The 24,537-nt window shown below is 43.4% G+C and overlaps 1 protein-coding gene across 32 annotated transcripts in view; it reads left to right on the forward strand.

The window, feature by feature from the left end:
- The window catches only part of CLASP1 (cytoplasmic linker associated protein 1), a 272,813-nt gene that overhangs the window by 154,385 nt on the left and 93,891 nt on the right, over positions 1 to 24,537 (forward strand). For 16 of the 32 annotated variants that reach the window (XM_019837951.3, XM_019837954.3, XM_019837945.3 and 13 more), the window contains exons 14-21: positions 64 to 134; positions 3,924 to 3,983; positions 10,572 to 10,649; positions 12,834 to 13,001; positions 13,602 to 13,651; positions 14,392 to 14,562; positions 16,336 to 16,383; positions 16,873 to 16,896. In XM_019837951.3, coding sequence (XP_019693510.1) covers positions 64 to 134; positions 3,924 to 3,983; positions 10,572 to 10,649; positions 12,834 to 13,001; positions 13,602 to 13,651; positions 14,392 to 14,562; positions 16,336 to 16,383; positions 16,873 to 16,896 — 670 coding nt within the window. The remainder of the gene's footprint in view (positions 1 to 63; positions 135 to 3,923; positions 3,984 to 10,571; positions 10,650 to 12,833; positions 13,002 to 13,601; positions 13,652 to 14,391; positions 14,563 to 16,335; positions 16,384 to 16,872; positions 16,897 to 24,537) is intronic. The other 16 variants (XM_019837949.3, XM_045033619.1, XM_045033623.1 and 13 more) reach the window with 3 other exon arrangements.

Here is a 24,537-nt window from a genome sequence, read left to right on the forward strand (position 1 = left end):
GTTGTCTTAGTTTTTAGTTTTGTATTTTCAGGTGTTCACCTCCGTTTCTGTTCTTCTCTGCAGCACACACACATCCCTAGGCTAATACCTGTCATAACAAGCAACTGTACCTCTAAGTCTGTCGCAGTTAGAAGGTAAATTTTTAAACAGCTTCCTCATTATTTTTGAATTGTTTAAAAACCAAAATAAGTTCCAAACTTCCATCCATGGAAACAAGTTCATGTTTGAGATGTTAAAATTATTTTAAGATTACTGCAGTAAATGCCTTTGGATTGAGGGATCATGATCTAAATAGTCTGGAAAAGAAATTTGGACAACCTCCATTATTTTGTGTGTATGTGAGAAAGAGAGGAGAGGGAGAGAGAGAGAGAGAACACGTGTGTCTGTGTGTGAGTTTATGAAAGGGGGCTCTGGAGAGAGTGGGGTAGAAGATGGCCTGTACATTTTTTCTAAGATAGTCCCTCTACTTAAATTGTTGGTATACCCCTTCTCTGAATGAAAGTGGTAATTGCACACAAGGAAAAAAAAAACACTATAAAAATTAACGGTAGTTCTTTACTATTGACATGGGTAGGAGGAGGTATATGTTGTCTCTGTCTTCTGACAGTGATTTCTGAGATTCTGAATCCCAACCAAGAGAGAGACCAACTATCCAGGAGATACTGTAGCTAGCTAGCCCTTTGTTCCCAAGTCCCTGCCTAGTCTTGTGTCCACATGAGCTGCCATAGATCACATCCCAGAAGTAGGGCCTCTTCTAGCTGGGATCTGTGGTTCTTGACTGTTGAGAATCTAATAAAATCTGTGGCCCCTCTTCCCAAGAAAATGTAAACACACAGAATATTTTATGTAGATTTTGAAGGGATTCATGGACACCAGTGGATATTCAGTGGACCGTATCAGGAGCTTCCTAGGGTAAATTCATGGTTGGCCTGGGCAGCAGTCTCTTGACCACATTCCTGGAGTTCTTTGTCCGATCCTAGCCCAGTGAAAGAGCCCTTCAGTCTGAGCTTGGAACCCAGCTTGCTTTTGCTGCCCGCCATTTCCCTCCTTTTCTGGCATGTCACGTTGGTCCTGCTGGGTTTCCACAGTAGGGGAGCCTGCTAAGCGTGAGGCGGCCCCATAGCCATCTTATTAACAGCTCTGTGAAAGTCATGAGGGAGGAGGGGAATCATCCACCTTTGTAAAGCCAGGAAGGAAGAAATTGGCACCTTCCACTGAAAAAGCTTCATCTCTAACTGCATGGCTCACTTGTATATCACTGAGGAATGCAATCTACCCTTGACCTGCAGTCCAGCATCTCCTTCTAGAGATGAGAGGGTGAAGTCAGCAGGAGAGAGGGATGGTAGTGAACTTCAGAACCTGGCAGACTGCAGCTGAAGCATTACCTCTTCCCACTGACTAATCCTCTGACCCGCTGGGAACGAGAGTACCCCTGGGGCAGAGCTGTTCTGGGGGTTCAGTCATTGGGTAAAGGAGTTTGACATCTAGTGTAAGCTTAATAAACGATGCCAGCTGTTAGAATTTGTTGCTGCTGCTGATGTTATTGTCACTATTGTTTTAGGTTTCCAGGAGAAATTCAGAATGTGCAAGGCCAAGGTCCTCTGATGAGGTGAAACGGATGTTTGTTGTAGGATGTTTAGTATATTAACTGGCAACAAAATACCATATACTGCGTGCTTAAACAGCAGAAGTGTATTTTCTCACAGTTCTGGAGGCTGGAAGTCTGAGATCAGGGTGCCAGCATGGTTGAGTTCTAATGAGGGTCACTTGTAGCTGGCCGACTTCTTGCTGTGTCTTCACGTGGCGGAGAGAGATCTCATGCTCTCTGGGGTTTCTTCTTGGAAGGGCACCAGCCCAATCATTAGAGCCCCCATCTCATGAACTCGCATGAACCTAATGATCTCCTGAAGACCCCATCTCCAGATATTATCATGTGGGCATTGGAACATAGGAATTTGGGGAGAACACTGTTCAGTCCACAGAATTGAGCAATTCTGGCCTTTGCTGCTAAACGGATAGTAACCTACATTCACTGTGACAGTAGAAGTGTCTCCCCCTTAACCACTTTCTGAGTCACACACTCAGATTACTGTTCTTACATTTAGTCAGAGTGTGTATCAGTCAGAACCATGGGTCTTAATGCTGAAAGAAGTAAATAGGGACCATCTTGTCCCTTTGCCTTCAGAAAGGTTAGGTCCTTCTGTTAGGTCCTCAGCCTGTACCTAGCTCAGCTTCGTAGAATTTGTAAGAAATGGATCGTACAGTCTCCCTGCCTTTGAGAAATTTATATCATTTAGATAGGGAGATTAAAAACAGTAACGCAGAGCAGTGTAAGAGTGAGTTACAACACCTGTATTGTGGATTTAGGAATTCAGAGAGCAGTGATTAAAACCAACTGGTATATTCCAGTGACACTTGATAGGCAGGTTGAAAATTGAGTTGCATTTTGAATGATGAGTAGGAGTTGGTAAAGAAAAGAGACGAGTTCTAACCTGATGTGTTTAAATAATGATGTGTTAAACAATGCCAACATTGATAATACTTCTTTGTATGTTAGTCTGAAAAGTGGAAAATAAAACCTAACTTAAAGGTCATATTTTTGATTAAATAGATTGTTGTAACATGCATTTAAGACCAAAATTAGCACCAAAGATGGCTGTATTCACTAAGAGATAGATAAATATAAACATATACACACATGTTAAAGAAAAAAAGAGAGACAAGAAAAATCAGACCAGGAAATGACATGAAGAACGGAGGAGAAGTAGAATAAACATGGCCTAGGTTGGGGCCAGTGTGGGGAGAGTGACAGAGGAGAGAGGATGCAGGTATGGGTAAGTGTCCTTCCTTGGAGAAAGTTTGCTTCACAACCAACATGCACACACGCGCAGACACGCACACTGTTGGCAGCCCCAGGACTGGGTTGAATAGCTCTGTGTGGTTCTAAGAAGAGCCCCCTTGTGCTCGTGGCACATGGGAACTGTCCCTTGTCTGTCTTGTTTGCTGGTTTATGTCTTGGTTACTGTTGTTATCTCTAACATCGAGGGTAGGTTTATTAAAGATTTATTGAGTAATTAATTATATGGGTTATTGAGGTTGTGAATTGAGAGGATCATGGGAACGACAGTCTGGTCATTAGAGAAAAATTACCCTCTTACTCGTTTCCTTCAATGAGTTCCTAAGACTACTAAGATTTACCCCCACGGAGATAAAGACCCTGGGCTTTTGACAAGTTCTAAAGAGGTAGGACCCAAAGCAGTGATGTAATCCAAAGGAGATGAGACCAGAGTTGTTTTCGTGCACAAATCAGACCAAGAAAGATTACAAAGGTGAAAAGGCTTTACAAGAAGGGATGTTGAAAGATTAAAGAGAGGAAAATAGATGAGTAGATTAGGGAAAAATCCATTTTAAGCACTACCTAGGATCTTCTTAGGAAAATTTGGAAAGCACTTTGTTTTTCAGGGTATTTTTTACTTTTTTTTTCTTTTGTACAAGGCATTCTGTGAAATTAATGCAAGGAGCAATCGCCTGGTTCTGTAATAATGTACGTTGATTTTTTTTTTTTTTGCACTTGTACATCTTATATTAACATATTATTTGAGGTGGTATAAAAACAAATGACAGTGATAGGCCCTTTTGGTAATGTTGCCACAAGGCTGCGGTTCCTGATTTGAGGGGAACTTTTGTATCCTGTCTCTTCTGTGTCTTGTGTATTTACTTTCTGATCCCCATTGATGCTTGATTACTTTTACTTGCTTAGGTTTTCAGTCACTGTTGATTCCAACTCGATGTTCCATTTTTTGAAGCCTATTAATTAGAAGGAATTTGCCAGTTCTAAAAAGTAGCATGGGAAGAAAAAAAGCTTTTATTTTCCCTAACATAAAAATAACCAAATTACATATTTTTTTCTTTACAATCTTTAGGCGCTGTTTTGAATTTTTAGATTTACTTTTACAAGAATGGCAGACACATTCACTGGAACGGTAAGCATTTCTTTGGCTGTTTTTTCCCCTCTGAATTGAATCTTGAGATTTAATGTCTCAACAAGTGGTCCAACCTGCTTTTTTGTAGGAATCAAAGGAATCTAAGCATTTGTTTGCATGGCTACATTTGTTATTTCTACTGATGCGAGGCACTTAATATTGGCAGAAACTTTTAGTGAATTTGATTGATTACAATATTGTGTGCCTAGAGATGTGGACCAGTGTGCACCATACCAACTACAAAGCCACAATTAACTTTTTTTTTTAATTATTTTTTAATTCCTGTGTAGGTAACATACTGTTACATTAGTTTCAGGTGTGCAACATAGTGATTCAGTGATTCTATACGTTATTCAGTGCTCATGATAAGTGTCCTCTTAATCCCCTTCATCTATTTCCCCCATCTCCCCATCCACCTCCCCTCTGACAACCATCAATTTGTTCTCTCTAGTTAAAGAGTCTGTTCTTTAGGGGTGTCTGGGTGGCTCAGTCGGTTAGGCATCTGACTCTTGGTTTCGGTTCAGGTCATGATCTCATGGTTTCGTGAGTTCGAGCCCCACATCCAGCTGGCAGCGCACAGCCTGCTTGGGATTCTCTCTCTCTCTCTCTCTCTCTCTCTCTCTCACTCTCACTCTCACTCTCACTCTCACTCTCACTCTCACTGTCTCTCCCTTCTCTCTCTGCCTTTCCCCCACTCGTGTTGTCTCTGTTGCTCTCAAAAATAAATAAACTTAAAAAATTTTTTTAGGGGCGCCTGGGTGGCTCGGTCGGTTAAGCGTCCGACTTCAGCTCAAGTCATGATCTCACGGTCCGTGAGTTCAAGCCCCGCGTCAGGCTCTGTGCTGACAGCTCAGAGCCCAGAGCCTGTTTCAGATTCTGTGTCTCCCTCTCTCTCTGCCCCTCCCCTGTTCATGCTCTGTCTCTCTCTGTCTCTTAAATAAATGTTAAAAATTAAAAAAATTTTTTTTTAAAAAGTCTATTTTTTAGTTTGTCCCTTCTTTGTTTTGTTTCTTAAATTTCACATCTGAGTGAAATCATATGGTGTTTGTCTTTCTGTGACTGACTTAATTTCACTTAGCATTATTATACCCACTGGATATCTAGATCTAGATCCGTCCACGTTGTCACATATGGCAAAATCTCATTCTTTATGGCTGAGTAATAATATTCCATTGTATATCTTTTATCATGACTGGATGTTGTACTTTGTCAAATGCTTTTTTCTGGATCCATTGAAATGATCACATGGCTTTTTATCCTTTCTCTTGTTGATGTGATGTATCACATTCATTGATTTGTGAATATTGAACCACACACCCTTGCATCCTAGGAATCGTGGTGAATGATTTTTTTAATATATTGTTGAATTAAATTTGCTGATATTTTGTTGAGGATTTTTTTTATCTGTGTTCATCAGAGTATTGGCCTGTAGTTCTCTTTTTTTGTAGTCTTTATTTGGTTTTGATATCCGGGTAACGCTGGCTTCATACAATGAGTTTGGAAGCTTTCCTTCCTCTTCTGTTTTTTAGAATAGTTTGAGAAGAATGGGTATTAACTCTAATTTAAATGTTTTGTAGAATCCACCTATGAAGCTGTGTGGTTTCTCTGGACTTTGGTTTCTTGGGAGTTTTTGGTTTACTGATTCAGTTTCATTGCTGATAATCAGTGTATTCAAATTTCCTATTTCTTCTTGCTTTAGTTTTGGGGAGTTATATATTTGTAGGAATATATCTGTTTTTTCTAGGTTGCCGAATTTGTTGGCATGTAATTTTTCATAATATTCTCATAATCTTTTGTATTTCTGTGGTGTCAGTTATTATTTTTCTTCTTTTGTTTCTGGTTTTGTTTATTTGGGTCCTCTTTTTCTTTTGATGAGGCAAGCTAAAGGTTGATCAGTTTTGTTGATCTTTTCAGAGTACTAGCTCCTGGTTTTAGTGATCTGTTGTTTTTTTAGTTTTTATTTTGTTTGTTTCTGCTCTAATCTTTATTATGTCCATCCTTCAACTAGTTCTGGATTTTGTTTGCTTTTCTAGCTCCTTTAGGTGTAAGGTTAGGTTGATTATTTTAGATTTTTCTTGCTTCTTGAGGTAGACCTGCATTGGTATAAACTTCCCTCTTAGAATAGCTTTTACTGCATCCTAAAGATTTTGAACTGTGGTGTTTTCATCTTAACTTGTCTCCATGTATTTTTTTATTTCCTCTTTGATTTCTTGGTTGACCCATTCATTGTTTAGGAGCATATTCTTTAACTTCCATGTATTTGTACTCTTTCCTGGGTCTTCTTGTGGTTGGTTTCTGGTTTCATAGAAACCAGGTTGGAAAAGATGCATTGTATAACCTGGATCTTTTACAACTTGTCAAGACTTGTTTTGTGGCCTACTGTGTGATATACTCTGGAGAATGTTCTGTGTGCACTTGAAGAGAATGTGTATTCTGCTGTTTTAGGATGGAATGTTCTGAATATATACGTTAGATCCATCTGATCCAATGAGCCATTTAAAGCCACTGTTTCCTTGTTGATTTTCTGTTTGGATGGTCTGTCCGTTGATATAAATGGGTTGTTAAAGTCCTTTACAATTGTATTACTATTGATTACTTCCCTTATGTTTCTTATTTCCTGCTTTATGTATTGGGTATTTTGTTGATACCCCTGTTTGGTGTATAAATATTTGTAATTATTGATAGGTATGTATTTATTGCCATTTTGTTACTTATTTTAGTGTTGTTTATGTACTGATTCTCTGTTCCTTTTTTTTGTTGCTCTCTTCTCACAGTTTGCTGATTTTCTTTAGTAATATACTTGGCTTCCTTTATCTTTATTGTTTGTGTACGTATTACTAGTTTTTGATTTGTGGTTACCATTAGGTTTGTAGATAACATTTTATGCATATAGCAGTCTAGAGTTGCTGATTGCTTAAGTTTTTAAGTCTCTACTCTCTCTCCACGCTTTAGGTATGTGGTGTTATACGTTATATCCTTTAATTTTGTGAATCACTTGATGGATTTTTATAGATGCAATTAATTTTACTGCTTTTGTGCTTCCTACTTTTCTTGCTCCTGCTTATGGTCTTTCCTTTCCATTCAAAGAGTTCACTGGTTTAGGGGTTATGAATTCCTTTAACTTTTGTTTGTCTGGGAAACTCTTTATGCAGCAAGGCTATCATTAAGAAGAGAAAAGAAGAGAGAGAGTATTCTTGGCTGAAGAATTTTTTCTGTCAGCACTTTGAATATATCATGCCACTCCCTTTTGGCTTGCCAAGTTTCTGCTGAAAAATCAACAGATAGCCTTAAGGAGTCTCCCTTGTATGTAACTTTTCTTTTATCTTGCTACTTCTAAAATACACTCTTTATCACTTCTTTTTGACTTTTTAATTACTGTGTCTTGATGTGAACCTCCTTATGTTATTTTATTGGGGGCTCTTGATACCTCCTGTATGTAGATTTCTGTTTTCTTCCCCAGATTTGGGCAATTTTCAGCTATTATTTCTTCAAATAAATTTTCTAACCCCTTGTCTCTCTTTTCTCCTCTGGGATTCCCTATAATGCAAATGTTACTATGCTTGATGGTGCCCTAAGTCTTTTCATTTTTTTCCTGTCTCCTTTTCAGCTTGATTGCTTCCCATTATTCTGTCCCCAGTTGCTGATTCATTCTTCTGCTCCATCTATTCTACTATTTATTCCCTGTGGTGTATTTTTTAATTCAGTTTTTTGAGCTCTTCGTCTCTGATGGGTTCTTTTTACTGTTTTCTCTCTCTTTGTTAATGGTCTCACTGACTTCCTCCACTCTTTTCTCAAGTCCAGTGAGTATCTTTATGACCATTACTTTAAATTCTCTATTAGGCAGATTACTTACCTCCATTGTGCTTACGTCTCTTGCTGTGATTTTGTCTTGTTCTTACACTGGGGACATAGTCCTTTCTCTCCTCATTTTGTCTAACTCTGTGTCTGTTTCTTTGTGTTAGGGAAGTCAGCTGCATCTTCTGCTTTTGAAGGTAGTGGCCTTATGAGGAAGAGGTCCCGTAGTGCCCTGCAGTGCCGTGTCCCCAGTTCACCAGAACCTGGCACTTCAAGGGTGTCTCCATGTGTGTTGTGTGTGCCCTGCTCTTGGGGCTGAGCCGCTTTTCCTTTCAGTCCAGTCGTCTGCATTGGCTCTCTGCCTGTTGTGGGCAGCATTTGATTGCTGTGTTGTTAATGGGCCGGTCCAGGGCCACCTGGGCTTGAGTCACGTCGGACTGGGCATTTGCCAGAGAGGTGGTGGTACCGAGCTGCCGGGCACTTTCCTTGTGTTCTCCCATGAGAAGCTTTCATTAGCGGGTTCATTAGACCAGCTGACTCCAGCCCACTGCTGGGGCCGCAGTCTGGCTGGGTGTGTGCTTATCTTCCTTCTTCCCCTCCTTCCCGAGGACAGGAGTCACGTTGCAGAGGTGCTGATCCCTGTCGGGGCTGCTTTCCTCCTGCCTGACTTATGGTACAAGTTTTGCATAGGTTTGCTGTGGGGAGAGACCTGGAACCAAAGGCTTGGCTGGACAGGGTGTGTCCACAGGAGAAGGCAGACATGCTGTGAGCAAGCTGGGTGGGACGTGTTGGCGCTGAGCTGGTTCCCGCAAGTGTTGGTGTGTCTAGGCAGGGGACCCACTAGCTCCTTTGTGCCTAAGGATTCCTGCCCCCCAGCACATGCTTAGAGATTAGTAAAGAAACGTCCCTCTTGTATACCCCAGGCATTTTTCAAAGTGTTGCTTCTGTGCTGTATCTCTGAGGGGCTGCTGTACTCGTTAAGGGTGGTGCCTCAGTTTCCTGTTTACCTCCTGCTGATTTTTAAAGTTTCAGGTGGTAACCCCATGATTGTAAGAACTCAAGAAATTGTGCTCCTCTGGTTTTCATGTGGGTTCTCGTGCCTGGGGTGCGTGGTGTCAGGGTTTGGTCCCCTCCCTCGCGTGCATCTTGAGTGTCTCTCCCTCTTGGAGAAAGCCGGTGAGCTCGTTTAGCTCCTACCACATCTGTGCCCTTCCTGCCCTCTTCAGGGTGGCCTCCTCTCTACACGTAGCTGTGGAGAGTCTGTCTGCCAATCTACAGGTGGTTTTCTGGGTTATTTCCACAGATGTGGGTGTTACCTAGTTACATCTGTGGGACGAGGTGATCTTGGGGTCCTCTACTCTGCCATCTTCCCGAGAAGTCAGCCACAATTAACTCCTTATTGGCTCTCAGCCAGCTGCCTGACATTCGTGTCCGTTCCAACCAAGTAAATGTTGCAAGCTGCTCTTTGTAGGCCAGGTGTAACTCTTAGGTCCTTAAAGGAGTTCCACTCATCTGAAGGTTTTCTTTTTGATCCCCCTGTATCAGACACTTAGCAGTTTTCTCTTTATTCAGGTTGATGTGTGGTAAGTTTCACATCATGAAGATAAAAGGTAGGATTATGGCAGAATTCTTAAGAAGCAGGTCTCTTAATTTTAAGATTCATTCTTTCCCATTTTTAGTTCCTTTGAATTTCAGGTGCCTGTTACTCTTTCTGCATTACATTTGGAGAGAATAGATGATGATGTTTTGCCACCCATGTTTTCATGTTACTTAGTTTGTCAAGAAGCTTACAGCATACTAATCATTTTACTAGTGGAATTTTAATGAAGTGAGTACTTAACGGGAGTCCCATTCTGTACTGCAGGGGTCAGAGAGGAAACAAAGCCATCCCTCCCAGAGGTAAAATTTCATCTGCAAAGTTCTTGAATCTAGAGGATAGTCACACATTTTTTTCAGTACTTTCTTGTTCTTTAATCTCTTGATAGGCAGTGATAGTTCTAGAATTGAGAGGTAGAAATCAGAATGAGAGATCTGATGTGAGGACCTGTGAGTAGAACAGTCACGTGTGAAGAACTCAGATCTGGCCTTGTGTATTTGTTCATTCCCCTCCTTGCTTAGTACCCACCACTTAGCAGACACTCGCCAAATACTTACTGAATGAATGAGGCATGAGGCAGATTGGTAACTACTCTTTTGTTCTAGGAGACTAATTCATTCCAGCCTTTTTTTCTTTTCTTAAAAAGCTGTGAGACATTCAAAGAGATACTTTACTAATTTCTTCTCTGCTAGGGCAGAATGTAACTAAAGAAAATACCTATTTATAACATTGTTGCATGATTTTATAAAATTATTTCATTTTACACAGTGGAACTTGAAGAATACATTGTGTTTATAGAAATGTGATGCGTGTAGCCTCCTCATATTAAGGTTATTATTACCTCATGATTTCCGTAGAAACTAGTTCTGACCGTGGAAAAGTAGAGTCTTTTACTGGTTGGGTTCATAAAAGATGGAGCTAAATAAGTGTGGCGTGAAAAAAGTCAGCCATTGTTTAACAAACTCGCCCACAGGGTAGGTAGACAGGGGCAGCTGGTGGAGGGTGGAGGTGGGGGGACCGGGACAGAGGTAGAGGTTAGAGCTGCTGAGAAGGGAGTGCTTGGATTTTCTACTCTGCGTGATAGTTGGCTAACTGGGCACAAAGCCACGATGCCATTTTGTAATTTTCACACCTGATTTCATCTGCATAAAACCACATGTTAATGACGATCACTGCTTTCTCTCCTAAATTTCTAGACACATATCAGTATTAGCCGAAACAATAAAGAAGGGAATACACGATGCCGATTCCGAAGCAAGGATAGAAGCCAGAAAGTAAGTGTTTGTTGTATACCATTTGTTTTTAATTCACTATTTTTATGTTTCAGATGTGTTGTTTAGATTGCCTTATTTTTTAAAAAATTTTTATGTATTTTTTTTTTTAATTTTTTTTTTCAACGTTTATTTATTTTTGGGACAGAGAGAGACAGAGCATGAACGGGGGAGGGGCAGAGAGAGAGGGAGACACAGAATCGGAAACAGGCTCCAGGCTCTGAGCCATCAGCCCAGAGCCTGACGTGGGGCTCAAACTCACGGACCACGAGATTGTGACCTGGCTGAAGTCGGACGCTTAACCGACTGCGCCACCCAGGCGCCCCAAAATTTTTATGTATTTTTGAGAGAGAGACAGACACAGCACAAGCTGAGGGGTGGTGTGGTGCAGAGAGAGGTAGACACAGAATCCGAAGCAGGCTCCAGGCTCTGAGCTGTCGGCACCGAGACTGACGTGGGGCTCCAACCCGTGAACTTTGGGATCATGACCTGAACCAAAGTCAGATGCTTAACCGGCTGAGCCACCCAGGAGCCCCTAGATTGCCTTACTAAAAATTCGTTAAATGGGGCGCCTGGGTTGCTCAGTTGTTTAAGAGTCTGACTCTTAATTTTGGCTCAGGTCATAATCTCACAGTTTGTGAGATCGAGCCCCACGTCAGACTCTGCACTGATATCCCGGAGCCTACTTAGGATCCTCTCCCTTCGTCTCTTTCTGTCTCTCCTCTGCTAGTGCTCTCCCTCTCAAAATAAATAAATAAAAACTTAAAAAAAACATTTGTTAAGTTACATGAATAATATTTTGTTATTCATGACTGTTAAATATGACCCCAAAAGCCTTTTCACAATATTTCTCTATTTTTGTGCTTAGAAGGTTGCTCGGTGCCCACACCTAAGAGACTGAGTGATATTATTTGAGTATAAACAGGACTGAGGCACACAATAAAATGCTCCTTTTTAAATTTATGAGAAATTATTACATGAATCTGCAAAGCACTTGTTTGCATGCACAGACTTACTCACTAGGCTCTGTTAAAAGCCAGGTCATAATCCCCAGGGACCTTTTGATTTCCCTTGAAAAATTATGGGCCCTGGGACCCTTCACCTGAGAGGGCATCTTTGCAGGTGTCAGGTGGCTGCTCTGGAAGTGTGAGCGTGGTGAGGGGCAGGCGGGTGATGGGACGCAGTGGGGACGCACACTCACCATCCCACGATCGAGGCAGTTTTGCCATTAGGGCTGGTAACGCTCCCGTCCTGTGGCTGTGGCCGTGCATTCCGTGCTCCCCTGGGCAGAATCGTGTCCTTGTGACCCACGGGCCAGATGCCGAGACTTCCTCTGTCTCGGGCAGTGTGTAGGTGAGTGCTGTGAATTTTGCACCCGTGGAGTTTTCTCTGTGCCTTCACAGTGCCCGGCTCTCCTCCTTGACACAGGCAGTCTGTTATTCCTCACCTGGAACGTTACTGTTCTATTTAGCTGCACTCGTACATCCTCCTCAAGTCTGTGTTGCTCCGTGACTGCTCCCTCAGTCACGTTCCATTCTCCTGGTTTCTGAGGTTTTGGAGGACCTCCTGGCATCACTGAAGCGCTTACCATAATCTCAGCTTGGGTAGTTCTTGCCAGAATAAGGGCCCTCGTTAATAGTTGCTCACAACTGTTAGGAATGGATTTGTTAGTCACCCGCTTCGGCGCTTTTATCCTGGCATGTATACTCCCTCCCTGGTTTTTTCTGGTTCTTTAGTCACACTGCGATACAGATTTCAAGTAGCTGCGGGCATCTCTGCGCCTCCCTGTTGTACGTCATCTAAGGCAACTGTAAACACCTCCAGTCAATGAGTGTCGAGCGGCGTGTGGAAAAGCTGCCACCGATGAGTGCCCTCCATGTTCTGGGTCTAGTTCTGGGTGTTTCAGCTCCATTTTCTCTAAGGTTCAGCCCTTTAGTTTGCATTTTGTAAATGAGACTCGATTCAGAGAAGTCAGGTAACTTGTCCAGTGTCAGAAGAGCCAGTGAGTGGTGTGGGCAGGATCCGTACCCGGCCCCCTTTGTTCACTCTCCCTTCCTGGTCCTGTGTCGCTCCTGGTAGCAGCGACCCGAGGATTCTAGTCCTTGACCGTGTCGCGTGGTGGGCTGCAGAGCTGGGCGCAAGCCCCACGTGATCCTGACTGTGCGGCACGCTGCGTGTCTTCCCTAGGTGCTACTGGGGTTTCCACAGTCACTTCAGCAGAGAAGCAGAGCATTTGTACCACACCTTGGAGTCCTCCTACCAGAAAGCCCTGCAGTCCCACCTGAAGAACTCGGACAGCATCGTGTCTCTGCCGCAGTCCGACCGCTCGTCCTCAAGCTCTCAAGAGAGTCTAAAGTAAGCACTTCAGCCGTGCTTCTCGTTAGTGTGAGCTTTTAGGTTTAAAGGTTTGCTACATGAGAACACAAATGCCAGCTGTGTTTTTACATATACGTGCCTGTGCTAATCTCCCCTTACTTCAGACAGGTTCTGCTACGTAAGATACCGAGGGAACGGTAAGGAGTAGGGCGCCTCGGTCTCTGCCATAGCCGTGTTTAGTGAAATTTATCTGGCAGTCCCAGAATGCGGTTTTGGAGTCGAATAAGTGAATTCTTGAAAGGGTCTTCTAAGAGAATGTGAATGTTCACTTGGAGACAAGTCTGGAAAGGGAGGGCGTTCGGCACTTGGGAGTGAATGTATTACCGTCCTCACGCTGTGTTTCTAACTTCTGTCTCTAGCCACGACTTCTCTCTGTATGTCTGGAAGATAGTCCAGTCTATAATGCTAAAGCTTTGTTCAAAATTGGGGATTGATAAGATTGTGGTCCCAGTTACCTGAGAAATCCTGAAAAGTCTGCAATGATTCCTTCATCCTCCTAGTCTCCTGTTGTAGACTGTACTTGTGTGAACACAGATGGAGTGCTCATTGGATAATAATAAATGCGTGTATACTTTTCAGTCGGCCACTCTCTGCCAAAAGAAGTCCTACCGGGAGCACCACCTCTAGAGGTAAGACTGACGGCCGTGGAGAAGGTGGTCTCCGGGAGGCCTGTTTCTGTGCGGCTCCCAGAGGCTGCTTGGTTGCTGGAAGCCGGTGACCTGCTTGCAGGTGCCCCTCAGGTTTGCAGAGGGCACTCTCGCGGCGCTCCTGCTGGACTGAGTAGAGCCCCGCTGTCCCAGGGGCTGAGGGCTGTGAGGAACCCACGCTGAGGATGCCTTGGGCAGGTGGAAGTGGAGCCCTGTGACCTTTCCTCTCCCACCTCCCTCCAGCATGTGGATCCCTCCCCAAATAGTGCTGCTGCTTTGCCCTGGTCACTTGACAGGAGACTAGGGACAATGGGTGAAGCTTTGAGCAACAGCAGTGGGATAGCGGCTGTTCGAGGTGGGAGAGTGGAATGTTCCCCGGGAGCGGGAGGGTGTCTGAGAGTGCACACCTAGGCCACAGCGTGCGGGAACTGTCCACGTGTGGGCACTTCTTCGTGGTCTCACTTCTCACATTACCCAGAGATAGGGTCCATTTCTTTGGGGTTTATAGTTGATCACAAGAAAATAAGTGTAATGGGTGTGTGTGCTTGTGGTTCTTCAGCGGTGGCTGAATTCTGTCTTCGGTGACCAGGAGAAACTGTGGTCAGTGTGCACGCACTCCAGCCTTCCTTAAAATTTGATAGGAAAAGCCAAACAAGTTGTGACGATGTGTGTTTACAGTTCTCATGTGGTCCTTACTGATGTTTCCTCCTTCCCCACTCAAGCTTCTACGGTCAGCACCAAATCCGTGTCAACGACCGGGTCCCTCCAACGGTCTCGAAGCGATATTGACGTGAACGCAGCAGCCAGTGCCAAGTCCAAGGTCTCATCGGCCTCGGGTGCTACGCCTTTCAGCTCTGCAGCGGCCTTGCCTCCGGGGTCCTACGCATCCTTAGGTAACCAGACCCCCACCGCCTTTCCCCCGGTTTTGCTGTTTGAGATGACACTTAGCCCTGCTCAGATTTGCTTAGCAAATTGCAAAACACCGTCATTGAGGAAATTCTCACTGTTGCAGGCCTGATTTTTAAGTATAAGTAGCTCTGTGCATTTCCTGCTGGTTACCAGCCACCCTTTGTTGAGTGTTCCCTTTCTCTGGACGAGTAAGTACCTAGGTGCTCACGTGGTGCGTCACACAGAGCCACCCCTCAGCTTCACTTTCCCCTTCGTGGCAGCCCAGCCAGCGCCTTGTCACCTCCCACATTGCCTCATGACGTGGGTGGGGCAGAGCCAGAACGGTTTCCTGAGGGATTTGCTGAAGACAGTCACTGTGATTCGGTATTTCCCAGTTCGGGGATCTGACCGGAGTGGCCGAGGTGCAGGATTGGGGGCGAGAGCAAGGGGCATCTCTAGAGAGATGTGGTGGACTTACTGGCCAGCATAACCATATTCCTCAGAAGAGTGCCAGGAGGAGACTGTACCTACTCTTAACAATAGCCCAAAGGACTTTTTGAAACATTGTGAAAAAAACTTATATCTGGCAGAATGGTAGGTCAGCTTCTCAGTTTTTTCAGCAAATGAACACCTGTGTGTAGGGCTGATAGTTGACTTCATCTTATTTTTGTTAGAGCAAAGTCATTCAAGCCAGAACCTGGGGACTCTGGTGGAGACTGGACGCGTACAATTAAAATTTCATGAAACATTGAGACTGAATTGGTTCACAAACCGATTCCAGAGTCTGTTCCAAAACTGACGTTCTCAAGGTGTTCCGAGCACAGAGTCACAGGCTAGAGCGCCAAGGGGAGATTACTGGGCTGCCGTTTATTAGCTTGCTGACCTTGAACAGGCCATGCAGTCTCTGCCTCTGGTTTCTCTACCTAATTAGTTGTGGAGATTGTCACCCAGCTCAGACACACGAGAGGGATAAATTAAATAATTTAATAAAAGTCCTTTGTAAGCGATTACCCCGTAAGGTGAAAAAAACGGATTGTGCTAAGCACGTGAGAACGTGAAAGGAGTGTGTTCTGGAATGTTTGTAAGGTCGGTCTTGTTTCTCTTGGCAAACCCCTCAAACACGGGTACTTTTGATTGGGAAGAAGCCCAGTAAGTGCTCTCCCTTCCCATCGCTTCACTACTGTAACATTACATTGGAGTGTTTATGACATTAGGTTGGTACGTAGTCATCCAGTAAGGGGGACGTCAGAACAGCTCTCTCCCAGGGTGGGGTAGCTCTGTTCATTTGAGTTCCGTTTTTAAATATGTACCCGTGTTTCAATACATTTGATCCACCTTGAGTATCTGTAGTTAGTGTTTGTTTCGCTGCTTGAGAACTTGAGTAAAAACTGTCTTTTAGAGGACTCTGTAGTCTTTGTTTTTTCTGTGCATACCTTGGATATTTTAATATGGACCATGTAGACTTCCCTCAGTGCTAGCAAAAGCACCCAGGTCTTTCGGTCTGACGATACAAATGGACCTTTTACAAGCAACTGAGGATACATTTTCAGCCCAGCATTAGCTCTTCAGGTAACAGGACCGGAATATTCCCACTCTCTCAGCATTTCCGAGAACCCTGCCTCCACTTGCTTCGTGTCCAAAACCACAACACAGCAAAAAACCTGGGAAGTTGAGCATAATCCTACTGAGAAATTGTTAACGATGACTACTTAGGTCGGCACATTATATCCGTGCATAAGTGTAGCATTAAAGCTGACGATCCTTTTCCGAACTTCTAGAGTCCAGACACATGAGGGAAGATATGGAGTCCGTAGGCCATGACTCAGGTACCCTGCTGTACAGCTTCTGCTGCTCACCGTGTAGTTGGGTAGGCGTCATTGCTAGAGCTAGCTTCTCTCAGCTTCCTCTCTGCCTCTGTTCTTTGGGGGACTCTTCAGTACTTTAGCTTTTGGTTTCCCCCTCCCCCCCGTATTCTGCTGGTACTTGGTTCTAAGAAAAAGAAACTCTGAGAGGATGAGGGTTGGCTAAAACAAAAGCCCAACAGTGTATCAACTGAGGCGCTACCCTGGGTTGACATTTTTTAGCTTGTTTTCCAAAAGCAAAAGCAACATTCTACTAAGCCAATTTTAATCGGAGGCACACGTACTTGCTTCAGAATCTGCTTTGCTGTTGAACTTGTTTCTTTTTTGATTTTATTTTAAATTGTACTTCTGCTTTTTTAGTAGCTAATAACATTCTGCTTTTTAATTTTTTTTTTTTTAATGTTACTAACTGTTCCCTGTTATCCCCTCCCTTGTTTTTTAATTTGCTTAAAGACGGTACTTCCACTAAAGCGGAGGGTAAGCGGTTTGTTTCTGTGACTGGGGTGTGTCTCGCCTTCACCCGTCCTGTGTGCTCACTGAGTGTTGCCTGGTGCCCACTCGCCCCCACCGAGGTCCCTGCATGACGCATTGCACGCTCCCTCCGCTCTTCTTCATTCTGTCTCCCTGCCTCTCTGCCTTCCCCCTACCTGAGTTCTCCTCGCCCTCCTTGTCCTGTCGTGGTTCTGGTGGATCTGTCACTCGTGTGCTGTCCGTGGTTTCCGGCGCCCGGCCTGCCCCAGGGACGAGCCTTGTCCGGGTGCTGGGTGCTGCCGTGCCCGGGGGCTACTGCTCTCAGATCTTGGTATTCCCGAAGCACCCCCTTCGCAGCTTTCGTTCCCTTCTCTTTCTTCCTCTCTTTACCTTTGTGCTTCTGTGGGCCTCTCCTGTTTTGAAAATAAATTCAGTGTCATTTACTTAGGTCAAAAGGCCGGTAAAGGTTTTCTACCAGGTAATTGATCGAAATTTTTAAAAAATAACTTTTCTCTTTCCTATAGATGCTACTGAGTCATGTGATGTCATTTTTATTTGTATCACTGACACATACCCGTTCATTCGTTGACCCTCAGTCTTCCCTTCATCAACCGTGTATTAAATGCCTTCCATGTATTAAATGTGTCACGTTCTGCGCTCCACACGGGCTCTGGCATGGTGAACGAAACACACACATCCAGATCCCCTTTGGTTTCTTTTTATGCCATTCTCCGGAAGTTTTCTCCTGATTTTGCATTGTCTTTTGACTTTAAGACATAACCATTTTGGCCTGTCTAGCTCTTGGATTAGCACATGCTAGGCTACACCGTCCCTTTGTGCAGCCTCTACCCAGAGAGCAGGATAATGCCTCAAATCATTGAAATTTAGAGGAACCTCACGTGCTTAAGATAGTGGCTTAGACCCACCAACCCTCAGCCTGAGATTTAACACTTAGCAGTTGCTAGTTTCCTGTCATACCTTATGTAGCATCTCCAAAAGGCTAGCCTGCAGTGGGCTGGCTTTTATCCTTATGTGTGCAGCTCAGAGCACTTTTAATCAATACACTACTTCTTCAGGGACTCATAAAGGAAAAACTCGGAATGGAATTTTTTTAAAGATGGGCATAGTCCCAAGGTCAGCGTTCTTCAAACTTACCTCATAAAAATTACCTGCAACGTACTAAAGAAACAGAGTCCTGGGTCCTTCCCCCTGAAAATTCGGATCAAGTTTGGAAGGGGCAACAGAATCTGAATTTTCAGTAAGCCCCAGTCAGTGGTGGTTCTTTGGGTTGGACAAGTGTGTGAGGTGAAAAGTTTCCCAGGTAAAAGTGGACAAGAAGCCTATGTCACAGTGAGGACCTCCTTTGTGAGAGCAGACGACAGAGGGCTGGCGGTGACTGCATTTTTTAGCCTGTAACGAGAGATCTTACATTTCTCCTTCCCAGCGACATGATTGTACGTATTTCCTCGGCCTAGGTGGAAGAGAGGCAGAGGGTGGAATTCTGTAATGTAGATGAAGTGGAAAGTGAAGATGTTCCCAGGGGGTTGTATTTTTTTTCCAGATGCTCTAATTTTATATGCCTGTGTAATAAGACTTGAAATCAGCCTGCTGTTCTCCCCAGCGCTAGGAATTTTTAGGAATTTTTCACTTTTATTTCTTTTTATCAGTTTTCTTTTTACCAATGCAGAGCAAGGTCAGAAGATTACCTACTCCGTTATTGTGCAGGAGACCAAGAACGAGGAGTCTCCTTCTGGTTCCCCTTCCAGTAGAAGTGGGAGAATGAGATGGGGGCCTTCGTTGTAGACGGTTCAGAATCTGACGGAAGACAAGCTTAGTGAGGGTAGCCGGTGAGCCTTTTTCTCTGTGTCCCAGGGCTGTGCAGGCTGTTGAGAGCCGGACATCAGTGCCTCGGGCTTGGAGCGCCCGTGAGACGGAAAGGACACGGTGCTGGCGGGCCGCAGACTCCAGCGCTACAGACGCCCTGGCTGTTTGAGCAGTGAGGCCTAGTGGTGGTTCTCAAAAGAGCTGCACACAGATATTAGAAAAAGGCAGCAGTAAATATCACGCTGGGCCTGAGTTTCCTATCTGAATTTTTGGAATCATTGCGGTCCTTTTTAAAATTTGTTAATAAGCCTATGAAATTATTTTCCTGTCTAGCTCCCAGAGCAAGAAGGGACAAGTGCTTTCATCATTAGGAGACCAAGCTGTGACTTGGAATCAATAGTTGGATGCTCTAAATTCAAAATTCAGATAATGCATTTGAATTCCAGCAACTTTGTTAGTGTGGGAATGGAGAAAAATACATCTACTTGGGAGTTTTTTTTTTTTAATCATACACATCAAGTAGCCTTTCTCACGTTTATAACTAGTCAGAAAACATTTTTGGGGAAGAGCCCACAGAACCTCATCTTCTGGACAAAAGTTTATTTCCCCGTCACGTTTGAATAATCTGGGGGATTTTAGAAAGAAGCATTCATGTCATTGGTTTTGGCGCTCGTGGGATGAGTCTGTGATGAGGTGCTACGGTTGTGGTAAATGAGTACATTCCCATCTACTACTGTTTTTTGTGGTTGTTTGTTTTTGGGTTTTGGGGGGCCTTTTTCTTTTAACTATTGTACTTTGGAAATGCCTTGTTCATATTTTTTTCCCAGAACACATACCTTTAAATGAAAAGTCATCAGGCTCCAATGGCTCCAATGAGTGGGAGCTGCTGACTTACTGATCGTTTCAGAGGATAGATGATCCTATGTTATTAAGTCCAAGGCCATGCTTAACTACCGGTGATTTTAAGATTATAGAATAAAAGGGATGTAGCCTTGTTTGCTCTTTAGGAAAGGGACTTTAAATTTTAGTTCAGTTTCATTGGGAAATCAAACATTTGGTATCGCTTATATATTTATTCCAAGAACTCTGACTTCCAAGTGATTGGCTTTTTTACACAATGAAAAAAATATGTGTTTGTCTATTGGAGCAAAAGAGTGCTAAGATTCTTTTAGTTTTATCGGTAAAAAATATGAGGAGAGTTGTTCCTTTGGGGGAAGTGCTTGTAGGTAAGAGAATTTAGAAGTGGTCAACTTCCCAAATTTTGATTTTATCAAAAATACCACTTATGAATAAGTTGAGGTCGGTTTAATTATGCCTGGAAGCTGTGAGTTGTAAAATGGATACATATGCCAGAATGCCCCTGTGTGATGATGGAGATTTACCTAGAAGACCTTTCAATCTGGATAACCTCTAAATTGAGAATTGCCTGAAATTTTGCAACTATCATAAGGGGGACAGAAACCTTAGTGACATGAGACTATCTGATAGGTGATTTTTTTTTTTTTTTAATTTTTGTTTACTTTGAGGAAGAGCATGTGTGAAGTGCACGCATGCAAGCAGGGTGAGAGAGAGAGGGAGAGAGAGAATCCCAAGCAGGCTCTGTGCTCAGAGTGCACACGGACACGGGGCTCCGTCTCACAATCCGTGAAATCACGACTTGAGCTGAAATCAGGAGTCGGAGTCCCAACCGACTAAGCCACACAGACCCTCCCTGATCATGATTGTTTAATTGCCTTGGACTAAATGTAGGAAAACCATGCCTGCAAGTTAAACCGGGTGCACAGGTTTCGTTTCCCACTTTGAGGGCTCTTCTGGAAGAATGCAAGTGTGATGGAAAGGAATTCTCCAGCAGCTTTATTAAAAAGCCACTCGGTATGGCTGTTCTGTTTCACATATTCCATGAAAGTCAAAGGCTGTCCTCCTCCAATTCTTTGTTTTCTTCTAGGTCTGCTTTTCTTGGGGTGGGTGAGTTTGTTTGTTGTCCAGCTCCAGAACTTTTTTTCTGTTGGACAGTTCTCTATTAAACTCTTCTTTTTCATTTTATTTTAAAATTATTATTCTTATTATTTTATTTTAGAGAGAGTGCAGGAGGGGGAGAGGGGCAGACACACACACACACACACACACACACACACACACGCACACAGAGGGGGGGAGAGAGAGAGAGAGAGAGAGAGAGAGAGAGAGAGAGAGAGAGAGAGAGAGAGGGAGGGAATCTCAACCAGGCTTCATGCTCAGCACAGAGCCCAACACGGGGTTTGATCCCACAACCCTGGGTTCATGACCTGAGCTGAAATCAAGAGCCGGATGATGGACTGACTGAGGCACCTGGGTGCCTCTATCTCTTATTTCTGTTTATCTTACATTATTTTTCTTCCATGTCTATTCACTCTCTGTCTCTGTCATAACACAGTATGAATGAACATGAATGTCAATAACAGGTCATCATGTAGAAGTGAAGTATAGTTTTACTCTTCGTTGCATTTATTGAATAGACTTTGTTTTTCTTAAAGACCAAAGGGTATTTTGTATCATCTCTTTATAATATCATCAATTAATACAGTGAACCAAACGAACCGACAGCCTTCTCTGTACATAAGAAATCTGTATCTGAATACAACACAAAAAAGGCCCTTTTAATTCCCTGAAATTGATTTTAAGGGTGCCCTGAGGTCTTAGTGACTCATGTGAGTCCCTGGGGCAGATGGAATCAAGCCGCTGTGTTCCCCCAGGTGACAGGTAAGGTTGGTGTCGAGGCAGCATTGTCAAGGTGCTATAAATCCATGACAAGGTGGACTAGGAGCAAAACCTCTTTATCTTCAGGTTGACACGGTAGCTCTTGACTCTGCTTTAGGTAGGGGAAAAAAACCAGCCCCCCAATTTGTAACTGAGCTCTGTTCTCCTGCAAGCTGTACCTTCAGTTTTTATTATCTGTGGTGTCTGATGAAGTCAAGTGGTCTGCGTTTCTAGCCCTCAAGGGCGCCTGACAGGAACGGTGAACTTCTACAGAGGAAGACCCTCAAATCTGGTTCCTTGGGGTTCCCACAGATTAAAACCTGCCAAGTGTGAGCTCTTAAACTATAAGTGCATCTATAATGAGTGAGAAGCAGCAGAGAAAAAGAATACAAACATACTTAAAACAAAATTTTTTTTAATTTAATTTTTTATTTTTTTAAATTTACACCCAAATTAGTTAGTATATAATGCAACAATGATTTCAGGAGTAGATTCCTTAGTGCCCCTTACCCATAAAAAAATTTTTTTTTTCTTAATGTGTATATATTTTTGAGAGAGAGAGGGAAACAGAGTACGAAAGGGAGAGGGGCAGAGAGAGAGGGAGACACAGAATCCAAAGCAGGCTCCAGGCTCTGAGCTGTCAGCACAGAGCCCGATGCGGGGCTCAAACCCACAGACTGACCTGAGCCGAAGCCAGGCACTCAACTGACTGAGCCACACAGGCACCCCAAGAATACAAACATATTCAGTCCTTCAAGACTTAAGGACCTTTTATGTAATATGAAATAATTAAATGTTTAAGAGAAATAAGAAATTTTTTTTTAGCATTATGTAGAATTGAGTAGTCTGAACGATCCTCCTTGTTGAGGACACATCACTGATGTGGAATAAAAACAGTGAATCCCCAGACCTAAGCAGAAACAGAAACCCTAGCAGGTGAGGGTCCCAGCTGGCTTGTACCTTGAGGTCTTTGACTGAATGTCAGAGATTTGGGGCATTTACTGCAATGGGTATGCAGGACATGGGAGGACAGGAGGTGAAGGACAGACCCAAGACCTGATCATCACTGGTGTCCAGGAAGTTAACTCAATCTTTATACTGGCTACAGGGGGAAAGTAATCTTCCCTGATAATTTGCAACCGTAAATTACACCTTCACACAGGTTTTTGATCAGAATTTACACTGTGGTCTTTGTGATCCGAAAAACCCAAATAGATAAATGATATTAAAGTGGCTGTGGATTGCTTGTGTCCACAGGACACTAGCAGGAGCAAACATTAATCCTCTTTGGAAGAATTCAACTTCAATCTGGATCTTAAAGAATTCCTATAAGGTTCCAAGAAAAGGAATCCTTTCATTTCACGAAATTAAAAAAAAATTTGGAAAGATAAGCAAAAGGAGCTGTAGACTATAAAGAATGACCAAGTAGGTTTTGAAGAACAATTGGATCTTCTGAAAATGAAAATATAGTAAACTGTTAAAACCAACAACTCAGTGGATAAGTTGAGCAGCAGAATCCATGTAGATGAAGGGAGAACTCCTGAACTCAAGACAGGAAGTGCTGTCCAGAGCACAGCGCAGAAGGGGAGAGTTGTGAAATGTGACAGAGACATCAAGTCACGTGGAAGACGGTAAAGACATTTAACAGAGAACGGGACAGAGACATCTGAAGAGGTGGTAGCTGAGAGTTCTCCAGAATCGGTGAAAGACACTAAACCACAGACTCAGATAACCCAGCAAATCCCAAGCAAGGCAGATGGTGACACCACAGCTTGAGGAAGAAGGTAATAGAAGCAGCCAGAGGGACCAAGAGACTACGCACAAAAGAAAGCCAGGGTTTACATACAAATAAAGGTGGGAACATCTGGATGAGATGGATGGAGCATGCCACCGTCCACGTCCTGCTTCTGATTGTCCCCCGCAGTTTTGCAAGATGCTACCATGGCGGGAAACTGGGCCAAGAGCACACGGGCTCTTTTTGTATTCCATTTTATAGCTGCATGTGAGGCTACAATTGCCTCAAAGTAAAAAGTTTAATTTGAAAAGGGACAACTTTTAAAACTCCCATCTCCCCAAAAGTATGATTTCATTGAAGTTGTGTTTTTAGTAATGTTATTTTAATCTATGAGACCATTATCTTAGGAGATAGTAAATCATATCCTTAAAAAATTAAGACAAAAGATGGGGAGCCTGGGTGGCTCAGTCGGTTGAGCGTCTGACTTCAGCTTAGGTTGTGATCTCACAGCTTGTGAGTTCGAGCCCTGTGTCAGGCTCTGAGCTGAGCCTGTTTTAGATTCTGTGTCTCCCTCTCTCTCTGTCCCTCCCCCAGCTCATACTCTGTCTCTCTCAGAACTAAACAAACATAAAAAAAAATTTTTTTAATTAAGGAAAAAGAAGGAAACAACAGACTTAAAGGAAAATGAAAAATCAAAACAAGTAACCATGCATATAAAATAGTAAAAATAAGCTCAGATCAGCTCAACTTTCCAGTTAAAATAGAAGGTTTGTTAGACTTCGTTGTTGTTGTTGTTGTTTTAAATGTTTATTTTTGAGAGAGAGTGTGTGTGTGCAGACAGGGGAGGGGCAGAGAGAAACGGGGACAGGATCTGAAGTGGGCTCAGCACTGACAGCAGAGAGCCTGATGCAGGGCTCAAACGCACAAACTGTGAGATCATGACCTGAACCAAAGTCAGCCGCTTAACTGACTGAGCCACCCAGGCACCCCAGGCTGGATTTTTTAAATTTTATTCACTTGAAAAAAAATTTTTTTTAATGTTTATTTATTTTTAAGAGAGAGAGACAGAGCATGATCAGGGGAGGGGCAGGCAGAGGGAGACACAGAATCCAAAGCAGGCTCCAGGCTCTGAGCTGTCAGCACAGAGCCCAATGTGGGGCTCGAACTCACGGACCACAAGATCATGACATGAGCTGAAGTCAGATGCTTAACCGACTGAGCCACCCAGGCGTCCCAACTTGATTGTTTTTAAAGATCCAGCTATGTGATAATTAAAGGGACAAATCTAAAATACAAGGCTGCAGATAGAGTAAAAGACAAAGAATAAGAAATACGTAAAAGAAAGCGTTGAA

The sequence above is a fragment of the Felis catus genome, chromosome C1, assembly GCF_018350175.1.
Source record: "Felis catus isolate Fca126 chromosome C1, F.catus_Fca126_mat1.0, whole genome shotgun sequence".
Lineage (NCBI taxonomy): Eukaryota > Metazoa > Chordata > Mammalia > Carnivora > Felidae > Felis > Felis catus.